Source organism: Leucopleurus acutus, assembly GCF_964270905.1.
Source record: "Leucopleurus acutus genome assembly, chromosome: 19".
Lineage (NCBI taxonomy): Eukaryota > Metazoa > Chordata > Mammalia > Artiodactyla > Delphinidae > Leucopleurus > Leucopleurus acutus.
In genome coordinates, this window is record NC_139161.1 from 14,374,300 (window position 1) to 14,397,082 (window position 22,783).

Genomic DNA, 22,783 nt, shown 5'->3' on the forward strand with positions numbered 1-22,783 from the left:
CAGCAGTTATACTCTTCTTCCTTCTTAAACACCACAAGCCAAACCTATTTTAACCTTGTCTTAATTATTCTAGATTGTCAGCACCAGCTCTTACACTATCGCTGTCTGCCCACCAGAGTAAGAGATGGGGAACAATTGAGGTCTGGGGCAGAGTGGATAATCAGGTTTTGAGTTTTGTTTACTTTCTGATGGTATCTTTGGCCAGCACCAATTTTTTTTAATAAAATGATCTTCCCTAATATTTACATGACTCTTGTCTTTGACATTCTTAATATTTATTTTTCTTTGCAAGCATTCAAAGGGATATTGCTGTTCCTTAGTTTTCAAAAAAAAAAAAAAGATTTGGAAGCTTAGCCACCTTGCCCCACAGTTCAGATACGCACGGAAGCCAGTCTTCTGACCTGGAGAAGTTGGCATTGAGATTGGGTGACCTCCAGATGAGGCAGAAGACTGACAGGGACGGCGACTTTACGAAGAGAGGTCCCTGGGAGAATGGAGCCTGTTGGCGGTAGGGCATGTCCTGTTGAAGCCTGTCCCCTCCCCTCTCCTGGCCCTGGACAGCCGTTTTTCCTTTCTCCAGAGGGAGTTCTGTCCTCCTTGGTGTCTGGAAGGGATTCCTCCTTGAACCCAAAGGCGTGGTATCTCCTTGCTGGTAATTCTTTCCTGCTCCTGTTTCCCTCCTACCCTTGATGAGCTGGAGGAAGCAGCATCCTTCCATCTCAGCCGGTTTCTCAGTCCTCAGTTTTCACACCACAACTCCATAGGTTTGGTTGTGCCAACAGTCTTCCAACCAGTTTCTGACGCTTTCCTGTCTCTGTCCAAGTGTGTGAAAGTTGCATTGAGATGTTTACATTTGCCTCTCAGAGGAGCCTGGAAAATAGAAACCTATGCTGAGGGACTTCCCTGGTGGTGCAGTGGTTAAGAATCCGCCTGCCAATGCAGGGGACACGGGTTCGAGCCCTGGTCCGGGAAGATCCCACATGCCGCAGAGCAACTAAGCACGTGCATCACAACTGCTGAAGCCCGCGTGGCTAGAGCCCGTGCTCTGCAACGAGAGAAGCCACCGCAATGAGAAGACCGCGCACCGCAGCAAAGAGTAGACCCCGCTCGCTGCAACTAGAGAAAGCCTGTGCGCAGCAGTGAAGACCCAATGCAGCCAAAAATAAATAAATTTATTTAAAAAAATAAGGAAACCTATGCTGAGATTATGGAAATCCTGTGGCATGAGATTTTATTTTTTCTTATTTATTTATTCAAAATTTGTTTTATTGAAGTATAGTTGATTTACGATGTTATGTTAGTTTCTACTGTACAGAAGAGTGATTCAGTTATATATATACTTTTTTCATATTCTTTTCCATTATGGTTTATCACAGGATATTGAATATAGTTCCCTGTGCTATACAGTAGGATCTTGTTGTTTATAAGATTTTCTTTCCCATGAAAAAGTCAATATTCAGACCCATATTTCCTTCTTTTTTTTCGAGCATCTTATTCCTGCTAAGTGAAGCAGTCACAGCTCACTGCGTGAGGCTCATTGGTGTATGTATGTCATTAAAATGGTCCTTGCTGTTCAAAGCTAGACCTTGTTGTCCCATTCTAATCAGTAATGTGCGTTTCCTTGGCACTGGCATGAAAAGAATGACTCGCTTCATCAAAGGAATGGGCAGTGGCCACTGTATCATCATCATCATCAAAGAGCACTTTTTTTAAGCCTTTAGAACTGGGCTGGATAAATGTATTGCAGGAATTTTTTTTTATGGTGGCTAAGTCTGTGACCTTTGACTTTCTGTGATGTTATCCCCGCCCACTTAGATCTACAGTGAGATCTCAGGAATATTTATCCAGAGCATTTTTTTAAAGACCCCACCCTGTATAATTCGCAGTGCCTTTTGGCATATTGGGTGTCTATGTAGAATCTACAAATTACCAATTTGGTGTCTCATCCAAAAGATCCTACCCCCATATCAGAGGAGAGTGCAGATCTCCATCTGCCCCAGCAGGACAGCTCAGCAGGGTTGAGCCCCAGGCCTCAAGTAATTGAAGCTTATGTTTCTCAGAGAACCATGATTTAAAGCAGTGAAATTACAGTGTGGTGTAGTGGGCAGAGGTCCAGAAGGGGAAGCAGAGACCGTGGCTCCAGTCCTGTGTCTACAGTTAAGTGTCCGTGGTGCCTTGGGATAGTCGCTTCACCTCTCTGGACCTTGACTTCCTCCTCTGTGAACTGAGAGGTTTGGGTAAGGTGATCTTCAGTTATTTTCATCTCTGAAGTTACGTATCCCAGAAGCTAAACAGCCCTTCCTGTTTGATCTGGGGCAGGTGGCGTGGTGGACTGGGCCAGCAGGGCAGTGGGTAATCTTCAGATGTACTTCAGACAGTGGGGATTCTGGCTAGGGCGAGTCAGTCTGGCCGGGTAGCTCAACTTCAGCCATATTTCATAGTGTTTGACTCCCATTATAAAGCTCGGCAACATCTGGCAAGCACAGGTGGCAATTATGTCACAAATACAGCTGTTTGTAGATAATTTTTATTTAACTAGAGCATTTATCCACTTTCTACTCAACCCCTTCCATTCCCCATCCCCCCCAAAAGAAATCTCTCACCAAGTGTAAAGAGCAAAATTGACAGTTTCAGATTAGTTGCTATTATCAGGACTGAAAAATTTGGTATCTAATTGAGTCTTTTCTTCTTCCCCTTGGGGTTTTTGTATGAAGACTTCCTAATAATAGGTTTAACTGCAGTTGAATAAACATGCTCAAATGGATCAAATCTGGCTTTTTGTAAGGCAGGTAGTCCCTTTATGAATTTACGGTCTAAGTTAGACCTTTATTAGTTTAGTTTGTTTACGATGCTACTCCATTAAGGTAAGTGAGCCTAATAGGTTTCTCAGTTTTTACAAGGCCTGAATTGCTGCTGTTTCCCTGCAGTGAAGACAACAAAATAATAGTGGCAAGAAGTGCATTCTAAATCGCAACCTCAGGGCTTCCCTGGTGGTCCAGTGGTTAAGACTCCATGCCTCCACTGCAGGGGTCACAGGTTCAACCCCTGGTCAGGGAACTAAGATCCCACTTGCTGCATGGTATGGCCAAAAAAAAAAAAAAAAATCTCAACCACTAAATGATGGTGAAACCTTGGGTTTTAGTTTTTTTTAATTATTATTAATTTATTAATTTATTTATTTATTTTATTTTTGGCTGTGTTGGATCTTCATTGCTGCACACAGGCTTTCTCTAGTTGTGGTGAGCAGGGGCTACCCCTCGTTGCTGTGCACGGGCTTCTTATTGTGGTGGCTTCTCTTGTTGTGGAGCACGGGCTCTAGACCCGTGGGCTTCAGTAGTTGTGACACATACAGGCTCAGTAGTTGTGGCTCATGGGTTCTAGAGTGCAGGTTCAGTAGTTGTGACTCACGGGCTTAGCTGCTCCGCAGCATGTGGGATCTTCCCAGACCAGGGCTCGAACCCGTGTCCCATGCACTGGCAGGCGGATTCTTAACCACTGTGCCACCAGGGAAGTCCCTGGGTTTTAGTTTTAATATTATAAAATGCTTGAGGGGGCTTCCCTGGTGGCGCAGTGGTTGAGAGTCTGCCTCCAATGCAGGGGACACGGGTTCGAGCCCTGGTCCGGGAAGATCCCACATGCCACGGAGCAACTAGGACCGTGAGCCACGATTACTGAGCCTGTGCGTCTGGAGCCTGTGCTCCGCGACAAGAGAGGCCGCGATAGTGAGAGGCCTGCGCACCGCAATGAAGAGTGGCCCCCACTTGCCGCAAATGGAGAAAGCCCTCGCGCAGAAACGAAGACCCAACACAGCCATAAATAAATAAATAAATAATTTTAAAAATTAAAAAAATAATAATAAATAAAATGCTTGAGGACCTTAGGGATGTGATGCCACCCTAAGAACGAGGGCTTGGTTCCTTGTGGTGAAAGGTCTCCTGTAGCGCCTTTCATGCCCAAGTGTATTTCCTCCTCCCTTGGTGTCGATATAAGTTGATGGCAGAGAGACCGTGAAGACAAATGGAACTGCCAGGTGCTTGAACTTAGACTCTTAGCCTGGGGCCCCAGAGCCAGTTGGGGAAAGTATCTTCACCTGTTGTGAAATTAGCATACCTTTGCTCTCAGGAATAAAGTGGACTGTTTGAGGAACCTTTTATCAGACCCATTAAAGGAGTAGCCTGAACCACTGAAGAATTGTTAGCTGTCTTGGGTGGTGGTGGATTACACCACATGCAAGAATTGCCACAAATACTAGTTTAACTCTCTCATTTGCTTAGTTTGGAAACCACACAGTGCTGTTCAGTTAGGCCCTGACCTTTACTGCATCCCAACCAGATACCTGACTCCCATCCAAAGCAAATGTCATGGTTACCTTTATTGACCTAGTATCAGGAAACACAGCAGCCGATGGGCTGATTAAAAGGAACTATATGGTTGATAGATTATTGCTGACCTACACACAGGTAAACAAAGTGTAACAGGATTTGGAATGATTTTGTAATAGATTGAAATCGTTAAGACGGAGACACAATTAAGTCTCTTAGTATCACCAGTGTTTTAATTCTGTTCTTAATCTTTAGTCTACTGAATTAGGATAAACCCAGTGAGGTTTCTGTGTCACTCTGTACAGATTACTGTACAGAAGTCTCCACGTTTGGAGCGGAGTGCTTTTCTCTTGGGTCAGGTGTGTAAATGAGACGGGGAGTGGGGAGCAGGGTTTGATTAGAATAAAAATCTTCGTCGTATCTGTCTAATCAGGCCTTTACCTAAGATACCTTCAAAGGAAGGCCTTTGGGAGCTGCTAGTTTAGCCTGCTGTCCTGGTCATTATGAGGCGTACACTCATGCAGGCTGTATTTCTCAACAAGGGACCATTATGTAATGGGTGTGTGCTGGCATTTACTGGGTACGGATTTCAATCTTACGCTGCTTTGGTGAATTCTTGGTAGTTTTTTGGCCATCATTGAGCACAGTCTTCTACCATGTGGCCAGATGGCATTAGAATGCTTGGTAGTTGTGTGATGCAACCAGAATTGCAAATGGCCAGGTTTTGCTGGAGTTTATAGGCTGAAGTAGATGATATGGCTGCAAATAGAATTGTAGATACAGATGTCCTTTTTCTGAATGTCATTTAGTGCCTACCGAGGGACTGTGTTACATAATACTATTTTGAGGAACTTCGTGCTGAATTGCACAGGTTTCCTTTTTTTTATTTTTGGAGAGAAGCCCTTTAGGACTGGCATCCGTTATGGCACGCCAGGAAGTGTCTTACCCATACCTCTCAAAATCAGCTCACCCATCCTGCAGCTTTCAGCTGATTATAGCCAGCAGAAGGATCCAGTCTATTTGCCATTAGCCCTCACCTCTGCTTTCGTATCCATCAGAAACCTCCCTCACCACGTGCACACACGCACACGTGCAGCCTTACTTTCTCTCCCCTTTAAGGTCCTTTGCCATTGGTACGTCCCCCGGCAGAGAATGCCCTTCTCACCTCTGAGCATTATTGCTAAGGTTAATAATTATAAGCTCTGATTCCCTAGCACATTCTAATCCATTTGCAATTTATTACTCTACATTTCATGACATGCAATTTTAATTGTTTTCAAGATTTTGCGTGTCCTAAGTAGCAAAACAAAATAGCTTGGAAATCTTTCTTATGTAATCCTTCCCTCACTTGCATACCTGTTTTAAGTCTTACCTGTGATACCATCATGTGTATTCATCAACCAACCAGAAGTCCCCTTACTTTCGCTTTACCTCTGTAGCCCGCTGTCCAGCGGCTTTGAGCTGTGGCAGGGAGCCCCGCACTGTACAAAGCAGCCTGGTTGTTGGTGGCAGGTTGTCGGTTCCAGGGATTTAGGTGCACACTACGTTGTGTAAGGATATTCTACTGGAAACATGCTAATATCCATGCTAGACTTACACAAGTGTGGTATTTATAGTTTGGAGGAATGGTTTTCTTAACCTTAAGTAAATAAAACTAAAGTGAGGCTTATACAATATAACATTGCATAATCCAATGAACACTGAAGAAAGATTAGTTAAAAAAAATAAAACAAAACACCAACAACCCCCAAAACCCCAGCCTCTCAGCTAATTCTGGAAATCAGTGTGGTACTCCTAAAAGAAAAAATATATATGTCATTTTGTTATTAGCCGGATTATTGTATTCTAATATTATTATAAATGTTTTGGTCTGTTGGAATGGAGGTAAGAAGAGGAGAAGTTTCTCAGGAAAGATTTTTATTCTAATCATTTTTACTGTTTTTACTTCTACTATGCTAATGCTGCCATATAAATTGAGCTTTTGGAGATGGACACTTGGGTGAGACCCGATCAGTTTGCACACCACCTGAGAAGTGCATGGCTCTCTTGTTCACAGTGTGGGTCTTCTCTGTGTGTGCACAACTTTTGTGTGGGGGTAGAACACACTAGTTTGGGAAATAGAAACGATACTGCGGTACTCTTCAAGTGTAGATCACTTTGGAAAGCTGGATATGAGACATGTGTGTGCGTGGCCCACTTTTTCCCCTGACTTTGAGATGAAAGGTCTGTGCAAAGTTTATTAATCTTATTTCTGACCCTTGTTATTAGGTAGTCAGTTAACCTGTGGGCTGGTTCTTGAAATACCTATCTGAAATTTAAGAATTCCAATGTTTCTTTGGAAAATGCAGCCTTTTGGGAAACCTTGATGGGGAGCACAGGGCTGCCCTGTGTTCTGACTCAGAGCAGCATGCAGCCTGCTTCCTGCTGTTCTTCCTCAGGTGCCAGAGAGTGGGTGCAAGGGAGCAGCCACTTCAGTGATAGCCTGGCAGCTGGAACCGAGCCCCGGCCTTGCTGACTCTTCTCCTCCAGCTGCTGGTGGTGAGCCACCTCTGGCCCGACCCACCCCAAGTACTAGTTCAGAAATTGGTGGGTTTGTGTTAGAGGCTTGTTTCATTTGTTTTTGTGCTACCTAAACACATATCTGTCCCTTGTGTCCATAGTGCTCTTTACTGAAGACTTTTTTCTAAACAAAGTTATCTCAGAACTTGTTTTAGAAGACTTTTTTTCTTACCTGAAGTACAAGCAGTTGAGGTCGTTAATGCAGGAGCAACTGACAATTAGCTGAGTTTTGAATATTAGAGAATGAAATCGTCGGCGACTGCTACCTTTTAATCATCTCTGTATGAGCAGTTGGTAGCTGCTTTCATGTCTTTGTGGGAAATGCAAAGCAAGTGGTGCATTTTATGCAGTGGTGTATCTGCTGGACTGTGGGAGATCTTGCTTTATAATCAGAACATTGAACATGAGGATCCAGCCCCGGAATTATGTTTTCACGGGAGGGAGTTCTGGCTGAGCAGGGCGGCAGTGAGGACTGTTTTTACCACGGTATCAACACAAGTGAAATAAGCTGGTTTTACAGACACCCACTTCCCTAGCATCATCTGGTCCGAATTGCCAGGCTCCATGGTCCTCAGACGGGGCATTTCCAGAATTGTTATGTCAGGGTCACCTCGTGTGAGAGGACGTATGTGGCCAGACTTCCATGAGGACCAATTGGCTAATGGATGTCTCGTTTTAGGCTGGACTAGATTCCCTGCCACTTACCTCTACAATGTCACTGCAATTACTTTTTTAGAAGTCACTGCCGAAGCCAGGAGTGTATAACCCACTTGTTTGAAAAATGAGTCAGATTCCAGGTAATCAACTTGAAACAGATCTGCAGGATCAGCCTTTTCTCTCTGCTTTCAGGCTCTCTGGAAACTAGTTTGCATAACTCTAGGGCCTGCTGCTACTTCATCCATTGCAGGGAAAAGGGAGCACCGACAGGGTGAAGGTGATAGGCAAGGTCATTATTGTGAAGCAGTGTTTTTAGATGTTTGGGTACAAATAGTTCTCAGCTGTGCTCCATATCGCACATTGCATCTAGAAGCTTATTGAAGTCACGTGAGTTATAGCAACTATATCTGAAAGCAAACATTTTCATGCTTTAAAAAACGCCGGGGGAAAAAGGCAGAAATCTTGTAATATTAATTTGCCTGATGAGAGAATAACGCTGTTCAGAGTGGCTCGTTCTAATTTGAAAATGTCAAGACCTTCAAAGAAGAGAAAAATCTGTCGGGTTGATAGGGTTTGTGACGTGACTGCGGACATTGTGATTCATTCAGCACTCTCAGTTGCTAAATTCAACTCCTAGCCAAACCTGGTCTTTTTGAGATTTTTTAGAAGACTGTATTAGTTATGTGATTAGTGTTTTATTTCGAGTCACCAACCAACCATAGACAATTGCTCTTCCTGTGGTTTCCAAGGTGCTCAAACAAGGCAGGTGGCTTCTGTTTCCACACTGGTCGTGGAGCAGCGCTGATATGTTTTAGTAACTATTGGCCCCTTTTAATAATATCAGTACTGTGATAAGATGTATTGGAGGCATTTAGTTAATTATAGTTGTACTGTAGGCTTTAATAACAGCAAAACTTTTCTATTCTGGACACACACTCTCTGACTGGGAGACCTCTGTGTTTCTAAACTTTTGTCCCTTGTTTGGTGGATATCAGTGATCAAAGGTGATCAGGTTGCCTAATATCCTGAGGCAGAAAGTGCTTCTGGAACTTAGGGGCTCGCTGAAGCTCCTTTAAATCCCAGCTTGTCTTCCACCTGCTAACTTGTCCATCTCCTTTATATTTTATGAAAACTTCATTGCATATTACGTGATCATATTATAGAAAATTTAGAAAATAGAGGAGAAAAACTATGGCTTTAATTTTACAATATTTTCTTCATCTTTTTTTTTCTATAGATATATTAAAAAATAGCTGTGTGTGTGTGTGGTGGTGGGGGTGGTTAGGACTGTTTCAGTCTCAAGGGACAGAAACCTAGTTCCAGTGAGTTTAAGAGGGGAATTGATTGCAAGGATTAGGTGTCCATGGGCCCAAGGACAGGAGCTTGGCCAGGCCTGAGGAGCAGTGGAGGCCAGGGCCCCTCTCCCAGCCTTTCAGCCATGTTTCTTCTCAGGCCTCTTCCTTCCTTCCTCCCTCCCTCCCTCTCTCTCTCTCTTTCTTTCTTCCTTCCTTCCTTTCTTTCTCTCTCTTTCTTCCCTCCCTCCCCCCCTTTCTTTCTTTCCCTTCCTTCCTCCCTTCCTCCCTCTCATCCAGCTTTTTCCACATGGCGGAAAATGTATCCGCAGAAATCTCCCAAGTTTAATTGCTTAGTACTTCAGCCACCCAGATTGTTCAACCCAATTCTGGTGTGATTCCCAAGACCTTAAAAATGGTTGTTCCTAGGGTAACTATGTGACAGGTGGAGGGGATTTCCACCTGTTGGCACCCAGATATGCATACATCTTCCCTTTTCATTTATTCAGTCTTCCACTGCCCCCACCTGACTTCATGCGGCACCCCACATCAAGCTGCAGACCATTCCCCTTCCTCAGTGAGAGGCAGCCTGCCCACCCCTCCAAGTCCCGTTTGGCTGCAGTCCTCAGTGATCGTCGTAAGGTCACTGTTCTCCAGGCCCGGTGCTCCGGGTGATGTGTGTTCCTCTGGTTCAGGTATGAGCAGGTCCAGATGAGGCTTGTCACCATCAGTACCCTGTGAACTAAAATAATTTTAAAACCCCCGAAATAGTTGGTGTACAAGACCTTTGGATTCTGCCTAGGGCAGATGCTACCCTCGGGGCTTCCGTTTTCCTAGACAGGCTGTACTGAGACTGATTTCCTCGTTGCAAAGGTGGCGTTAAAAGCAGACTCTTCTTCTTCATCCTTAAGGCTTTACATGGAGAGTAGACTCAGCGGGTAGGGGTAAGGCTTGCTGTTGTTTCCCTCATTCCAGGTGAGGAGCCCTGGTCCTGGGCAAAGTGGAGGGCGGAACTTCTTCCCCTCTAGGCCAGACACATGCAAGAGGTGAGAGGAAGTTCTGGCAGCCGCTTCGCCCCCTTGTCAGGGGGTTTCCACCTTGGAAAAGGAATGCAAGGACTGGAGTGTTTGTCCTGCCACCTCAGGCTGCCCTGGAGAGAGCCATTAATTGAACTTTCCCTTTTGAAGGATTAACTAGTGTCATCCTGGCTTTTACCAAGAGTGACCAGGTATTCTGGGATCAGGCTTCCATGCACAAGTAACCCTCCAGTCTCTATGTTCTGTGCTAAAAGCCAGCCATACTCCTATATTTTAAAAATAGCATTTGTACCAAAATTCAAACTGTCGCAGTGTAAGCAAGTTGCATTGACCTATTATTATTATTATTATTATTTTTTGCAGTACGCGGGCCTCTCACTGTTGTGGCCTCTCCCATTGCAGAGCACAGGCTCCGGACGCTCAGGCTCAGCGGCCATGGCTCACGGGCCCAGCCGCTCCGCGGCATGTGGGATCTTCCCGGACCAGGGCACGAACCCGTGTCCCTTGCATGGGCAGGTGGACTCTCAACCACTGCGCCACCAGGGAAGCCCCACCTTGACCTATTTTTAATTCAAGACCTACAGGAACCAGCTGATTGGTGGGACAGTATAGTGACAAAGAAAGAGAAAATCTCGTTACAAGGTGGCATTGCTGAGTAGGCCCAGACCTCAAAAGGGTGTTGTCCTAGGAAACCGTACCAGCTATCACCTGCTCATGTGTGTGTACACGCACACACACACACACACACACACACACACACACACACACACACAGCTGCTCCCATGGAAACCATGTGTGAGTGTACTGTTCCTAGCAAAGCTAGAGGACGGGCAGGCCAAAAAAAAAAAAAGATCTGTCCAGTATAATTATAACCACAGTGCACATTAAATTTTGGATTCTATATTTTTCACATGATAACATATGCAAGCATTTTTCTATATTGTAGATTCTTTCAAGTGCTATTTTAATAATTACATAATATTCCATTGACTTTGTCATAATTTGTTTCAACCATTTAGAAGTTCAGGTCTTAAAAAAAAAATTGAGGTCTTTCCTGTTTTTTGTGTTTGTAAATGGGCTGTAATGAGTAACATTGTGCAAAGAGCTTTTTCCACATCCAGAGTTATTTGTTTAGGATGTAGAAGTGGAACTACAGGATCAGAAATATGAGTACTTTTATGCTTTCCAGAAAGGTTGCGCTAACTTATCATTTTCATTGCCAGTCAACGATGGATGAGAAAGTGAATCTCACTACCTTTGGCTATTTTCTGTAAAATATTTTTTTTGATTCATTAAGCATAAGAAGTACATTTTGATTTAAATTATATTTTGCTTATAAGTAAAGAATCATTTGGCTCATGTTTTTTATACATTTTCTTTTATAACATGTCTCTCTCAAAATCTTGGTGTTTTATTATTATATAAACTCTTTATGAGTTTATGAGAACTGTTTTTCCTATTTTGCTTTAAATATTTCCCCCCAATTCCCTGCCTTTTAAAATTTCGTTAAGTGCGTGTGGGTGTGTGTAGGTGTGCTGGTGTTCTTGCAAGATGGAGTCTTGCAAGATAACCAGATTTTAGAAGGTAAGATATAACCAAGAGAAGGAAGTCAGTTTGAAAGCTGAGCATACTTTCTCTGTTTCAGTGGAGGCTGGCCTTGGATTATTTCAGAATCCCCATCCCTGACGTGTTAGGTCATAAGCCCGTGTGCAGGAAGGATTGCTGCTCAGATAGAATAAGGCAACCTGGTTCTAGTCCTGACCCAGCTGTTGTCCAAGATGTTGTCCGTCTTGTCAGTTCAGCAGCAAACCTTGATGGGAACTTAGGCTCGTCAGCCTTGGTTTCTTCATCTGTAAGGTGGTGGATTTTAGAAGGATAACTCTTGGGGTAAGGGAGGGGCCTGTCTGTGATTGTACATGCCCAAGGTGAGTACTCATATTGACCACGTAGATTCTTCTGCCTCTCATTGCAGATTTTTGGAAGTCCCAGCACTGTGACACTTCCTGAAACCTTGTTGTTTGTATCAACCCTGGACGGAAGTTTGCATGCCGTCAGCAAGAGGACAGGCTCAATCAAATGGACTTTGAAAGAAGGTAATTTAGATTTAGCCCTTGGGTAACATGGACATTTGCTCAGCTGCTTCCAAGGAAACATTCCAGAAAAAGAGAAAAACAGTTATACTTTATTTAATAAAATTAAAAAGGATAATGGAGTCAAGGAGAAGAGAGGGGTTGCACTCAAAGGGTATGTTTACAGCTTGAGTTGTGATTATCCGCTAAGTGTATCAGTTGAGACAAGCTATATCTTTCTTCTTATTATTATTATTTTGCTTCTGTCTGGATTTCATGTCTAAATGGCTCTAGGCTTTTCTGTTACTAGTTCTGGCTGGTTGGTCTTTAGGAAGACATGCTGCTTTAAATTTTTTTTTGAGTTCTAATGATTAGAATCTTGTAATCATAATTACAAGAAGGTATCTTCTCTAACCTCAAATTACTGATTTGTTTTTATAGAGGCTGAAATAACTGAGGGCTGTAAGATTTGACATTCATCCAAGTTAGTCACTTTATTGGCTCTTTACATCAAGGGAAGTAGAGGACTAAGCTTGTCTCTCATTTAATCTACCGTGCTTCCATTTTATGATCTTGTCTTCCTGGTGATGGTTGGCAGCCTGGAGTCCCAACAGCTGGGAAATTGTATTCAATTCCCAAACTACTCTTCCCTGATAAAAGCCAGGCAAATCCCAGGATTGGGGGCTTCAGAGTCATCTCTATTATTCAGTCCTGTCATAATTCTCCTTTGTCCCTAAATTCAGGTCTGACCGGTATGTTCTCTTTCGTCACTAATCTGTGACTCATTATTCTCATGAGCACAACAAGTGTTTTCCCTTCATTAATAAAATGTTCCAAAACAGTATTTTACATGGAAAAATATTGGTGTATATCAGAAGGTCACACATCATCTTGTCAATTCAGCAGCAAACGTTACCATCCATAGATGCTGGCAGCTGGGGTACCACAGACTGCCCTCCCTCACCTGCTGGGCCTGCTTGGATCAGCAAGGACTTTAAGTGACGAAAAGGATCAGGTCTCTCAGAAGTGAGGGGCCACAAGAAGATGGGAGAGCCCAGCTTGGGCAGTGCCTTACAGTCTCCCAGAATATTATCTGTGCTCTTTCTCCTCATGTTTATGCAGAGTTCTTTATATTTCAGAATTTCTGATGTTGTCCAGAGATGAAAATCAACAAGTCACAAAAGGATTGAGATAAACATTTTCACTGTTAAATGGTAGGGCTGTTCCCTCAGTTTCAGTATTCCCAGGCAGGGCATTTTTGCCCCCAAGCCACTTCATTCTTCTGCTTTGCTTTCCCCTACATGTATTGTTTTGAATTGATCTCCAAGTCTTAATTTCTGCAAGTAGCCTCGGCTCTATCCAACAAAACTGTGTCCTGCCTCGTTTGTTACTTAGCCAAACATAAGAATTAATCTGGGGACTTCCCTGGTTGCGCAGTGGTTAAGACTCCTCGCTCCCAATGCAGGGAGCCCGGGTTCGATTCCTGGTCTGGGAACTAGATCCCACATGCATGCTGCAACTAAGAGTTCGCCTGCCACAACTAAGGAGCCCTCCTGCCTCAGCTAAGACCTAATGCAACCAAATAAATTAAAAAAATTGTTTTTAAAAATCAATCTGTTCTGTTCTGTAACTTAGAGCTTAAAGAATTTGCCTCCTTTTAAATTTAACCCATGTTTAGAGAACTTACTCTGTGAAAGATACTGTATGGGGCACAAAAAAGAAAAAGGCAGCCCCTGCCCTCAGGGAGCCCACAGTCAGGAGGAAGAAATGACAAGTACATAGAACTTCAACCGGGAGCAGCCTTGTAACCGCCAAAGAGAGTGCTAGGAACTGCTGTGAGCCCGTGTCCAGCTGCCGGGGCAGGAGAGGCTCCACGCATTGGAGCTGAGCCTTGGTGGGTACACTGACTTTCAGTCGGGAGTGAGGCCTGGCAAGGAGCGAAGGAGGCACCAGGTCTGGGGTGTGGGCACTGGTCCGGTTTGGGAGGAGCTGGGGGATGGAGGTGGAGGGAGGGAGGCAGGGGGGATATTGAGCCCTGTGGTAGCTCTGAGCCATTTGTACTTGAGTGAACAGGAAGTTGGGAGCCATTGACGCGGCTGAGCAGGTGAGTGACTCAGCAGGTGCTCAGCTTCCAGATTAATCCAGCAGCAGTGCATGGGGTGACTAGAGACGTGAGACAGACCTGAGAAAGAGGGGCAGCGGGAAGGGAAGAGGTGGGGAGGATGAGAGGCGTGCCAGCAATAGGATCAGGAGAATCCAGCAACTGGTTAGGTAGGCAGAGCAAGGAGGAGATAAGAGACACTTAAAGGCAGAATTAGAGAAAGCCGATTAAGGCCTAGTAATTTCAAGTAATGAAATTCAATTCAGTGAAATTTCAATATGTTCTAAGTCTCATTGTTTTTCTGAGAATAAATTGGCTTATTTTAGCTAAATTCAGCCCCGGGTAGCCTCTCTGTCTCTATTTCTATACAAAGATTAAAGATGGTAACATATATAGAGACCCTGAGTTTTCAATTTAATTTTAATCTTGCAGTTATCACTGAAATTGGTATTTCTAAACCATTAATACGTAAGTAGATTATAAAGGTATCCAGATACTGTTCTAGACCCTGAGGATACAGCAAAATACTTGCCCTCATAGAGCCTTCATTCTATGGGGCGAACAGATACAGAGATAAAGTACATAGTGGTAACTGACAAAGGATTAATCTCCAAAATATACAAGCAGCTCATGCAGCTCAATATAGAGAAAACAAACGACCCAATCCAAAAATGGGCAGAAGACCTAAACAGACATTTCTCCAAAGAAGATACACACATTGCCAACAAACACATGAAAGGATGCTCAACATCACTAATCATTAGAGAAATGCAAATCAAAACTACAATGAGGTATATCTCCTCACACCAGTCAGAATGGCCACCATCAAAAAATCTACAAACAATAAATGCTGGAGAGGGTGTGGAAAAAAAGGAACCCTCTTGCACTGTTGGTGGGAATGTAAATTGATGCAGCCACTATGGAGAAGAGTATGGAGGTTCCTTACAAAACTAAATATAGAACTACCATACGACCCAGCAATCCCACTACTGGGCATATACCCCGAGAAAATCATAATTCAAAAAGTTATGTACCACAATGTTCATTGCAGCACTATTTACAATAGCCAGGACATGGAAGCAACCTAAGTGTCCATGGACAGATGAATGGATAAAGAAGCTGTGGCCCATATATACAATGGAATATTACTCAGCTGTAAAAAGGAACGAAAGTGAGTTATTTGTAGTGAGGTGGATGGACCTAGAGTCTGTCATACAGAGTGAAGTAAGTCAGAAAGAGAAAAACAAATACTGTACGCTAACACATATATATGGAATCTTAAAAAAAAGGTTCTGAAGAACCTAGGGGCAGGACAGGAATAAAGACGCAGACAGAGAATGGACTTGAGGACAAGGGGAGGGGGAAGGGTAAGCTGGGACGAAGTGAGAGAGTGGCATGGACATCTATACACTACCAAATGTCAGATAGCTAGTGGGAAGCAGCCGCATAGCACAGGGAGATCCGCTTGGTGCTTTGTGACCACCTAGAGGGGTGGGATAGGGAGGGTGGGAGGGAGACAAAGCAAGAGGGAGGGGATATGGGGATATATGTATATGTATAGCTGATTCACTTTGTTATGCAGCAGAAGCCAACACACCATTGTAAAGCAATTATACTCCAATAAAGATGTTTTAAAACAAAAGTACATAGTGGTGATAAGAGCTGTGGAGGAAAGGAAAGCAGGGAAGTGGAACAGGGAGTGCCAGGTAGCTGGGCTGAGGTGAGGTGGGCGGGGATGCAGTTTAAAACTGGGACCCCCACTGAGAAGGTGCCATTGAGCAAGAACCCTAGGGGGCAGGGGAGTCTTTAGGCAGAAGGCATGGGTTTCGGGGGGCAAAGGTGGGTGAGGTTGGCAGGGAGAAGAAGGGCAGAGAAGTAGGAGTGGCTGGAATACAGTGAGGAGAGGAAGGAGAGAAGTAAGAGAGGAACTGGGAGGCCAGTCATGTTAGGGGTGCAGTGCTCCCTTAATGTGTGTGTGTGTGTGTGTGTGTGTGTGTGTGTATGAAGTACAGTTGACTTACAGTGTTGTGTTAGTTTCAGATGTACAACATAGTGATTCAGTTTTTTTTGCAGATTATATTCCACTATAGGTTATTATAAGATACTGGGTATAATTCCCTGTGCTATACAGTATATCCTTGTTGCTTATCTATTTTATGTATAGTAGTTTGTATCTATTAATCCCATACTCCTAATTTGTCCCTCACCCGGCCTACCTGTCCCCTCAGAATATTTATTGTCCCCACCACTGCCTGGAACACAATTTATAGACAATAACCTACATATGCACACAGTTTTAAAAAGAAATATATTACCCAACTGGTAATCTGAAATAATAAGAAAGTAGTTTTTAATTACATGTATGTAATTTAACATGTAAAGGCTCAGACACATACTGATACATACCAACACTCCACCTGTGATTGAATGCTGTGCCTGTTAACACCGACTAAGAAAAATGCAGACTAGGATGGTGGCCGGATTTCCAAGATGGTGAACAATTCTCATAATATTCCAAACAAAAGAAGTACATCCCTACTTAATTTATACAGTAGTCACATTTTGAGAAGATTCATTGTGTAAACTTGTGCAAAAAGTGCTTTTGTGCTCCTATATAAAGCAGTGTAGGTTGTACACCCAGATAATTAAAGGATTTTGGCCCACGTGAGTGTCTGGCAGGACATAAGAACAGCCTGCAGATATGGGGCAGTTTTCAGCTCTGCAGGGCTACCTAGGATTCCTGGTCCCCACCAGGAGGGCCCAGTCTCTGAGACCACCAAGAAATGCCCTCACAGATTTCCTGAGCACTGCCTGTCGCGCAGTGCCCTCCCCAAGGAGACCACAGGTATAGGGCCTGGTAGCTGGTGTTAAGGATGTTGTTTTTTTCAAAGCCATTGGAGGAATCTGAGCAGAAGAGTGGTATACCCTGGTGTTATGGACTGAATGTTTGTGTCCTCCCCACATTCATATGTTGAAGCCTTAACCCCCCTCAATGTGATGGTATTTGGAGGTGGAGCCTTTGGGAGGTGATTGAGTTTAGATGAGGTCATGAGGGTGGTGCCCCCATAATGAGATCAGTGCCCTTATAAGAAGAAGAAAAGACCAGAGCTCACTCTCCCTCCACCACATGAGGACACGGTGAGAAGACAGCTGTCTGCAAGCCAGGAAGAGGGCTCTCACCATAACTCAGCCATGCTGACACCCTGATCTTGGACTTGTAGCCTCCAGAGCTGTGAGAAATAAATGTTGTTGAAGCCACCCAGGCCGTGGTATTTTGTTATGGCAGCCTGGGCTCAGACACCTGGCCTCTACTTTACAGGATCAGCAGGTGCTGTGTTGAGGCTGAACAGACAGGGCAAGGTGGAGGCTACTGCACTGGTCCAGGCAAGGGAGGACGTGGGCTTGGCCCTGAGTGGCAGTGGGGAGTCAAACTCAAATGGAAGAAACTTGCCGATGCTAACAGACCCCTTTAAGTCATCAAACTGGGGTTCTGTAGAATATATACCTGTTATTCCACTTCATGGTTTCCTAACTGTTTACGTTTTTCAGGGGCCAACAGACTGGGAGTGTTTTTTTTTCTTTCTACAGAGTGGTTTTGGCAGGTGCTTTTGTTCCTCAACCAAACATGTGTCGCTGTTCCCAGAAATGGAGATTTCTCACACCACAGCAGCAGACTACACTTAGTACAGAAAACGAGTTTTATTTGTTTTCAGAAACTAATTTGAGCCCTGGCATTTTACCTTCGGTGTGATCTTTCTAAGCTGTGATTCTGTAACTATAGCAGCACCACTGTCTGTCTCTGAACTGTCACCAGTGAACATGGCTGAGTGTGTTTCATTGCTGCACTCCCAGCCCAAATACAAACTGAGAATGTTGCTGTCATGTTTTGTGTTAGATTCATTTTACAAAGCTTGCCTTGGCTTGGTGGAGTTAAAGGACTTTTTTCGGTATTGCCACAGCCGGTTTAGGGCTTCTTACACTCCCCTTGGAATACTAGTTAATGCTAAGTTTGACTCTCAAATCTTCATCAAATTGCGGCTTATTCTGTAGCAACCCCACTCCCATTTCCTTCAGTCTCCTTTCCAGTAATAGTAGGTATGGAGGACTCGGCCTAATTTATTTAGTTAGTTATTTACTTACTTATTTTTTTGGCTGCATCGCGTGGCATGTGGGATCTTAGTTCCCCGACCAGGGATCAAACCCGCGACGCCTGCATTGGAAATGCGGAATCTTAACCACTGGACGGCCAGGGAAGTCCCGGACTGGATCTAATTTAGAACCATTCTTTACTAACTATAAAAATATGCTGCTCTCCCAGCCAGACAGGTCTAGACTCCTGAGATGTCCCCTGAATGGTTAATATTGGAGATTTATTATGAGGGAAGGATTAAAACAAAATTAGTTATTTGAAACTTGAAGAAAATCTTCCCACATGACTTTCTAAAACCATGTGCCTCTTTTCACAATTCCTACTTGTGCTGACAGTCATGGTGCACCCAGGCTAGAAAAGAGTGACGCTCTGCCCCTTGGTCACCACGTCCTGTCCCCTGGACTCATGAAGGGTCTCCCAGATCTGACTACTTCTCCCTGTCCCCCTTGCCAGTGTCTCAGCCCCGCTCTCGACATCCACCTCCTGGATCCACGTAACAGTTTCCTGACCGCCATCCCTGCTGCCTGCCTTATGCTCCCATTCACCCAGCACGCAGCCCTTGGACATGCCCTCTAGAAAGATTACCTGGACCGTGCTGCACCCCCTGCTGAAATGCACTTGGTGTTGTCTGGAGCGGTGCTACTCCGTGTGTGGTCTTCCCACGCCTGTTCCTTGTCCACGAGAAGTACAAAAAGGGAGCGTTAGCCTCATCCATGGTGGGTTGGAATTTTCAACAGCTGGCCCTTCACCACAGTTAGTTTGCGAAGCACTGGACCCCGGGGTGGAGTCTGAGCTCCTCAGCACACGTGCAAGGCCCTTCCCAGTCGGGCTCTCACCCCCCTCTCCAGCCTCAGCTGCTTGTTGCCGCCACGATATCCTCTCCAGGTCTCGGAGACATCGGGCCTTTGCTTATGTCCCTTCCCTGCCAGCAGCCTGCAGTGTTGGGCAGGCCCCTGTTTATCCATTAAGACCCCCTTCACATCTTACCTCCTGGACTCCTGCGGGGTGAGAGCCTCCCTCATCGAGCTCCGGGGGCATTTCATTGAAGCCTCTCTTACGACACTTCCTGTTTGCTGTGAATTTTTTTTACATTTGTCTTCCTACTGGACTTCTAATTCCTTGAGGGTGGGGTCTGTGGACAGCGAGGGATGATCTAGTAAACTTCTGAGACACCCAGCACTGACTCAGGTCCCAGGTAACCTGGAGAAACAGGTGAAGCTGGGCTTTGCCTCCTCAGGATGTACTGTCATGGAAGGTTCCAGTTCCTGATCTTGAGTTGCACATGGCTTGTTGTGACTTTCTGCAGTTGGTTTTCCATCCTGTCCTTCAGGCGGTGCGCACGTTCCCCTGAAGAGTCCAAGATTTGCCCTCAGAGGTGTGAGGGAAGCATGAGAAGGGGAGGTTGTGAAAGGGATGACTTTTCATTAGTAGTTCTGATCTGTTTTCTCTTAAGGAATTTTCTAGGCCTAAGATATGCATCACTACCTTTCTCCCTCATTGCTTAAGCACAAAAAAGGCGTTTATTTGTTCTCCATTGTTTCAGAGGACTGAAAATTAAGTTTTTGAGAGGGGCTGTGAGGGAGGCCTGTTTCTGCGTTTGAGTCTCTTGAAAAAGTATTTTCTCTCTTTCTCTTTTTTGTGTTTCATGTTTTATCACGAACGATTCTAAACATACACAAACATCGAGATAATTATATAATGAAGCCTCTTGTACCCATTACTCAGCTTCAGTAAGCACCAGCTGGTACCCAGTCTCGTTTCTCTGTACCCCCATTCTCGTCCCTCCCACACACCTGGGATTTGCTTCAGAATAATACGTCTCACCGTCCGGAGGGCCTTATGAATAGCAGTCATCACACGCAGTAGCAGAGGTTTCAGCTCCAGCGGGGGTTCTCTGCAGCATTGCTTGCAATGTATCGGAAGACAGTTGTGAATGTTGAAGCACACAGTAAAAGGCCAGTTTGGGCTGTGACTTCGTTACTGTTCTCTTGCTCATCCTCATGGCTCAGTTCATGGCTCAAGAATGAATTCTGTGAAGTCAGTGACATCCTGAGAGGCACTGGGGCCTAGTCCCAAGCATTAAATTGTCTTATCCTCCTTCATGCCTGGTTATAGCTTTAATTCCTTCACAGCTGGTTATAGCATGCCGTGTGCTTTTTTAGGTCTGAGTTACTTCTGCTGAGGGGAGGATGAGTAAGACCATAGCGTTCGACAGCCTTTGGTATGGGTGGTTTTTCAGATGACGTTGGTATTTCTACAGGATCGTCTTTATCACACGTGACATTTGGGGACTTACAGAGATTACCCTGCAAGAAAACTCATAGCATCTTCCCCCAGTTCTGATGAGATTTGGAATTTCACTGTGGATTTTAGGAGCTTCTGATTAGATGTCCATTTTATTTTATTTATTTTTGTTACATAAATTAACCTATGCATCATAGGCTAGCAGCATTTCAAATGGTGGTGCTTCTACTGGTCCTTCAGTTCCTTCGGTCTTCTGATGACAGACCTTACTGTGATGGCAGGTGGTATTGTAGGTCCGGGCACCGCCAGCTACCGTTTTCAGGCAGGAACCACAGTGCCAAATGCCCACAGCTCGTCTCTTCATCTTGGTTTTGCCACGGAAGGAACAAGTGTACTCGGCGTGCTGGCTGATTTCAATTTTCTTCACCGTTTTCCCGGGGGAGGCACCGTAAGGGGTCCCATATTTACCCACAATTCCGACCTTCTTGGTGCATTTAGCCATGTCGCCGTAACCTAGGTCCAAGCCCAGAGAGCTAGATGTCTATTTTAAAATGCTGTCCTCAAGAAAGCTGAACTTCGAGGAACATTTGAGACTTGCCACCTTACAACTTGGACCTAACAACTTTAAGGGGAGTTCAAGGCGCAGGTAACCTAAGTTCCTTCCCTCTGGAGGGAGGAAATGAGGATTCCCTGATTGGTTCACTTGAGTGCATGAACCATATTGGGGAGACTTAAGTTTTGAGTTAAGGGTGTGTGTGTGTGTGTGTGTGTGTGTGAATGGCCTTGTTTCTACCAATAAATTTTATAAGAAAACAGTATTCGACCCTTAAGCATTTTCTTGAGGAAGTGGCAGCTTTTGCCTTCAGACTAACCGATCTAGTTTCACCATCAGCTAGGGTCAAAATCTCCGTGTCCTCTTTAACTCATTCCTTTCCTGCACTTCATTTTTCTGATCAGGACAAAGTCCTGTTGACGTTCTTCTTCCCCTCCTGTTTGGTTCCTGACCACCACCCTCCCTGCCCACCCTCCCCTGCCCCCACTGGCTCAGACCTTCTTACTGGGGTTATGGCATTGCTTTCCTCACTACCCTTTTGATTGCTGCTGCTTCTCTGTCTCATCTACTGTGTCCCCTGGTGCCTGCCTGTCTCACCTTCCTTCTTGTACCACGTTTCTCTTCTTCTCAGAAGCCTCCAGCTGCTCCCTCCTTAGTGCCCACCACACCACCTCCCAAAGTTTCCACCCCTTTCTTCTCCAAGGTCTCACCCCCTACCATGCAACCACCTTTCTTGTTTTGCTCGCAGAAGGAACGAGCCTCTCAGATATTTGGCGTACGAGAATGCTTAAAGGGAGCATAAAAGCAGTTGGGACTTCATTTGTGCTCTTTTGGTCCTTAAATACCTTTCAGGAGGGCCAACCCAAAACATTTCTGGTCGCTGCTGGACGTGCACTTAGAAGGGTCTGGTTTGCAGAGTTTCTAGCTGTGTCACGACATCTTACTCGTACCTGGAGAGGCCTCCCAGTCAGAGAGGGAGCTGGTTTTAAATGCCAGGTGTGTCGGGGCCAGCTGGGCGGTTGTGCTTTAGAAAGAAGAGGTTAGGAGGAGCAGGGCAGTAAAGCCAGTGCCCATCTAGATTCCTCCGGAGAAGCAGTGTGTTCCAGAAATATCGATGCTCATCTAGGGAAGGGAAGAGAATGATCTCGTAGGGCTCCTTGAGCTCCAGTCAGATGGGTAGCCTGTTCTGGCAGCTTCTGTAATCAAAGCGATCTTATCCCTTCCTACGTGAAAGTAAGTCTGCCCAGAGTCTCCTCCAGAGAGGGGCTGTCGGTCCCAAACTGCGCTTTGAGACAATTATTTAAATTGTGGTTGACTTCATCAGAGGCATTTTTCTGTGTTTAGGGAAGACTGAAATAGTGCTGACCGGGTCCATCTTGCTCGTCCCCTGGGTTTCTCTTCTCTCTTCCAGCCCTGTGACATGGTAGGATCAGGCTCTCAAGATTTATACTACAGCTGAGGGTGGGCAGGAAGAACAGGCCTTTCTTTTCAACCCCCTGGAAAGGTATTCCTTAAATAGCTTCTTTTTTTTTTTTAGCTTCTCTTCTTAAAATTTTTTTCATTTTAGAAAAACTTCAACACACACAAAAGTAAAGAGAATAGTAAGAAAGCCGCATGCACCCAGCCACCCAGCTTCAGTGATGGTCCACACATGATGGCCCCCTCCCCCTCCTCCATCATTTTGAAGCAAATGCCGTATCATTTTTTCCCATAAATTTAAGTAATTTTTAAATGTGAGTGAACAAACAGAGCTACACCTGGGCAGTTCTTTTTGGCTTTTATCATGTAGGTTTCTGTGT

General features: G+C 44.7%; 1 protein-coding gene and 1 pseudogene across 4 annotated transcripts in view; one reads left to right on the top strand and one right to left on the bottom strand.

The window, feature by feature from the left end:
* ERN1 (endoplasmic reticulum to nucleus signaling 1) overlaps nucleotides 1-22,783 on the top strand; it is an 82,754-nt gene that overhangs the window by 14,566 nt on the left and 45,405 nt on the right. For all 3 annotated transcript variants that reach the window (XM_082860714.1, XM_082860715.1, XM_082860716.1), the window contains exon 2: nucleotides 11,840-11,960. In XM_082860714.1, coding sequence (XP_082716840.1) covers nucleotides 11,840-11,960 — 121 coding nt within the window. The remainder of the gene's footprint in view (nucleotides 1-11,839; nucleotides 11,961-22,783) is intronic.
* Nucleotides 20,002-21,057, bottom strand: LOC309975531 (large ribosomal subunit protein eL43-like; annotated as a pseudogene). Its single transcript has one exon. The product of its transcript is annotated as a large ribosomal subunit protein eL43-like (transcript).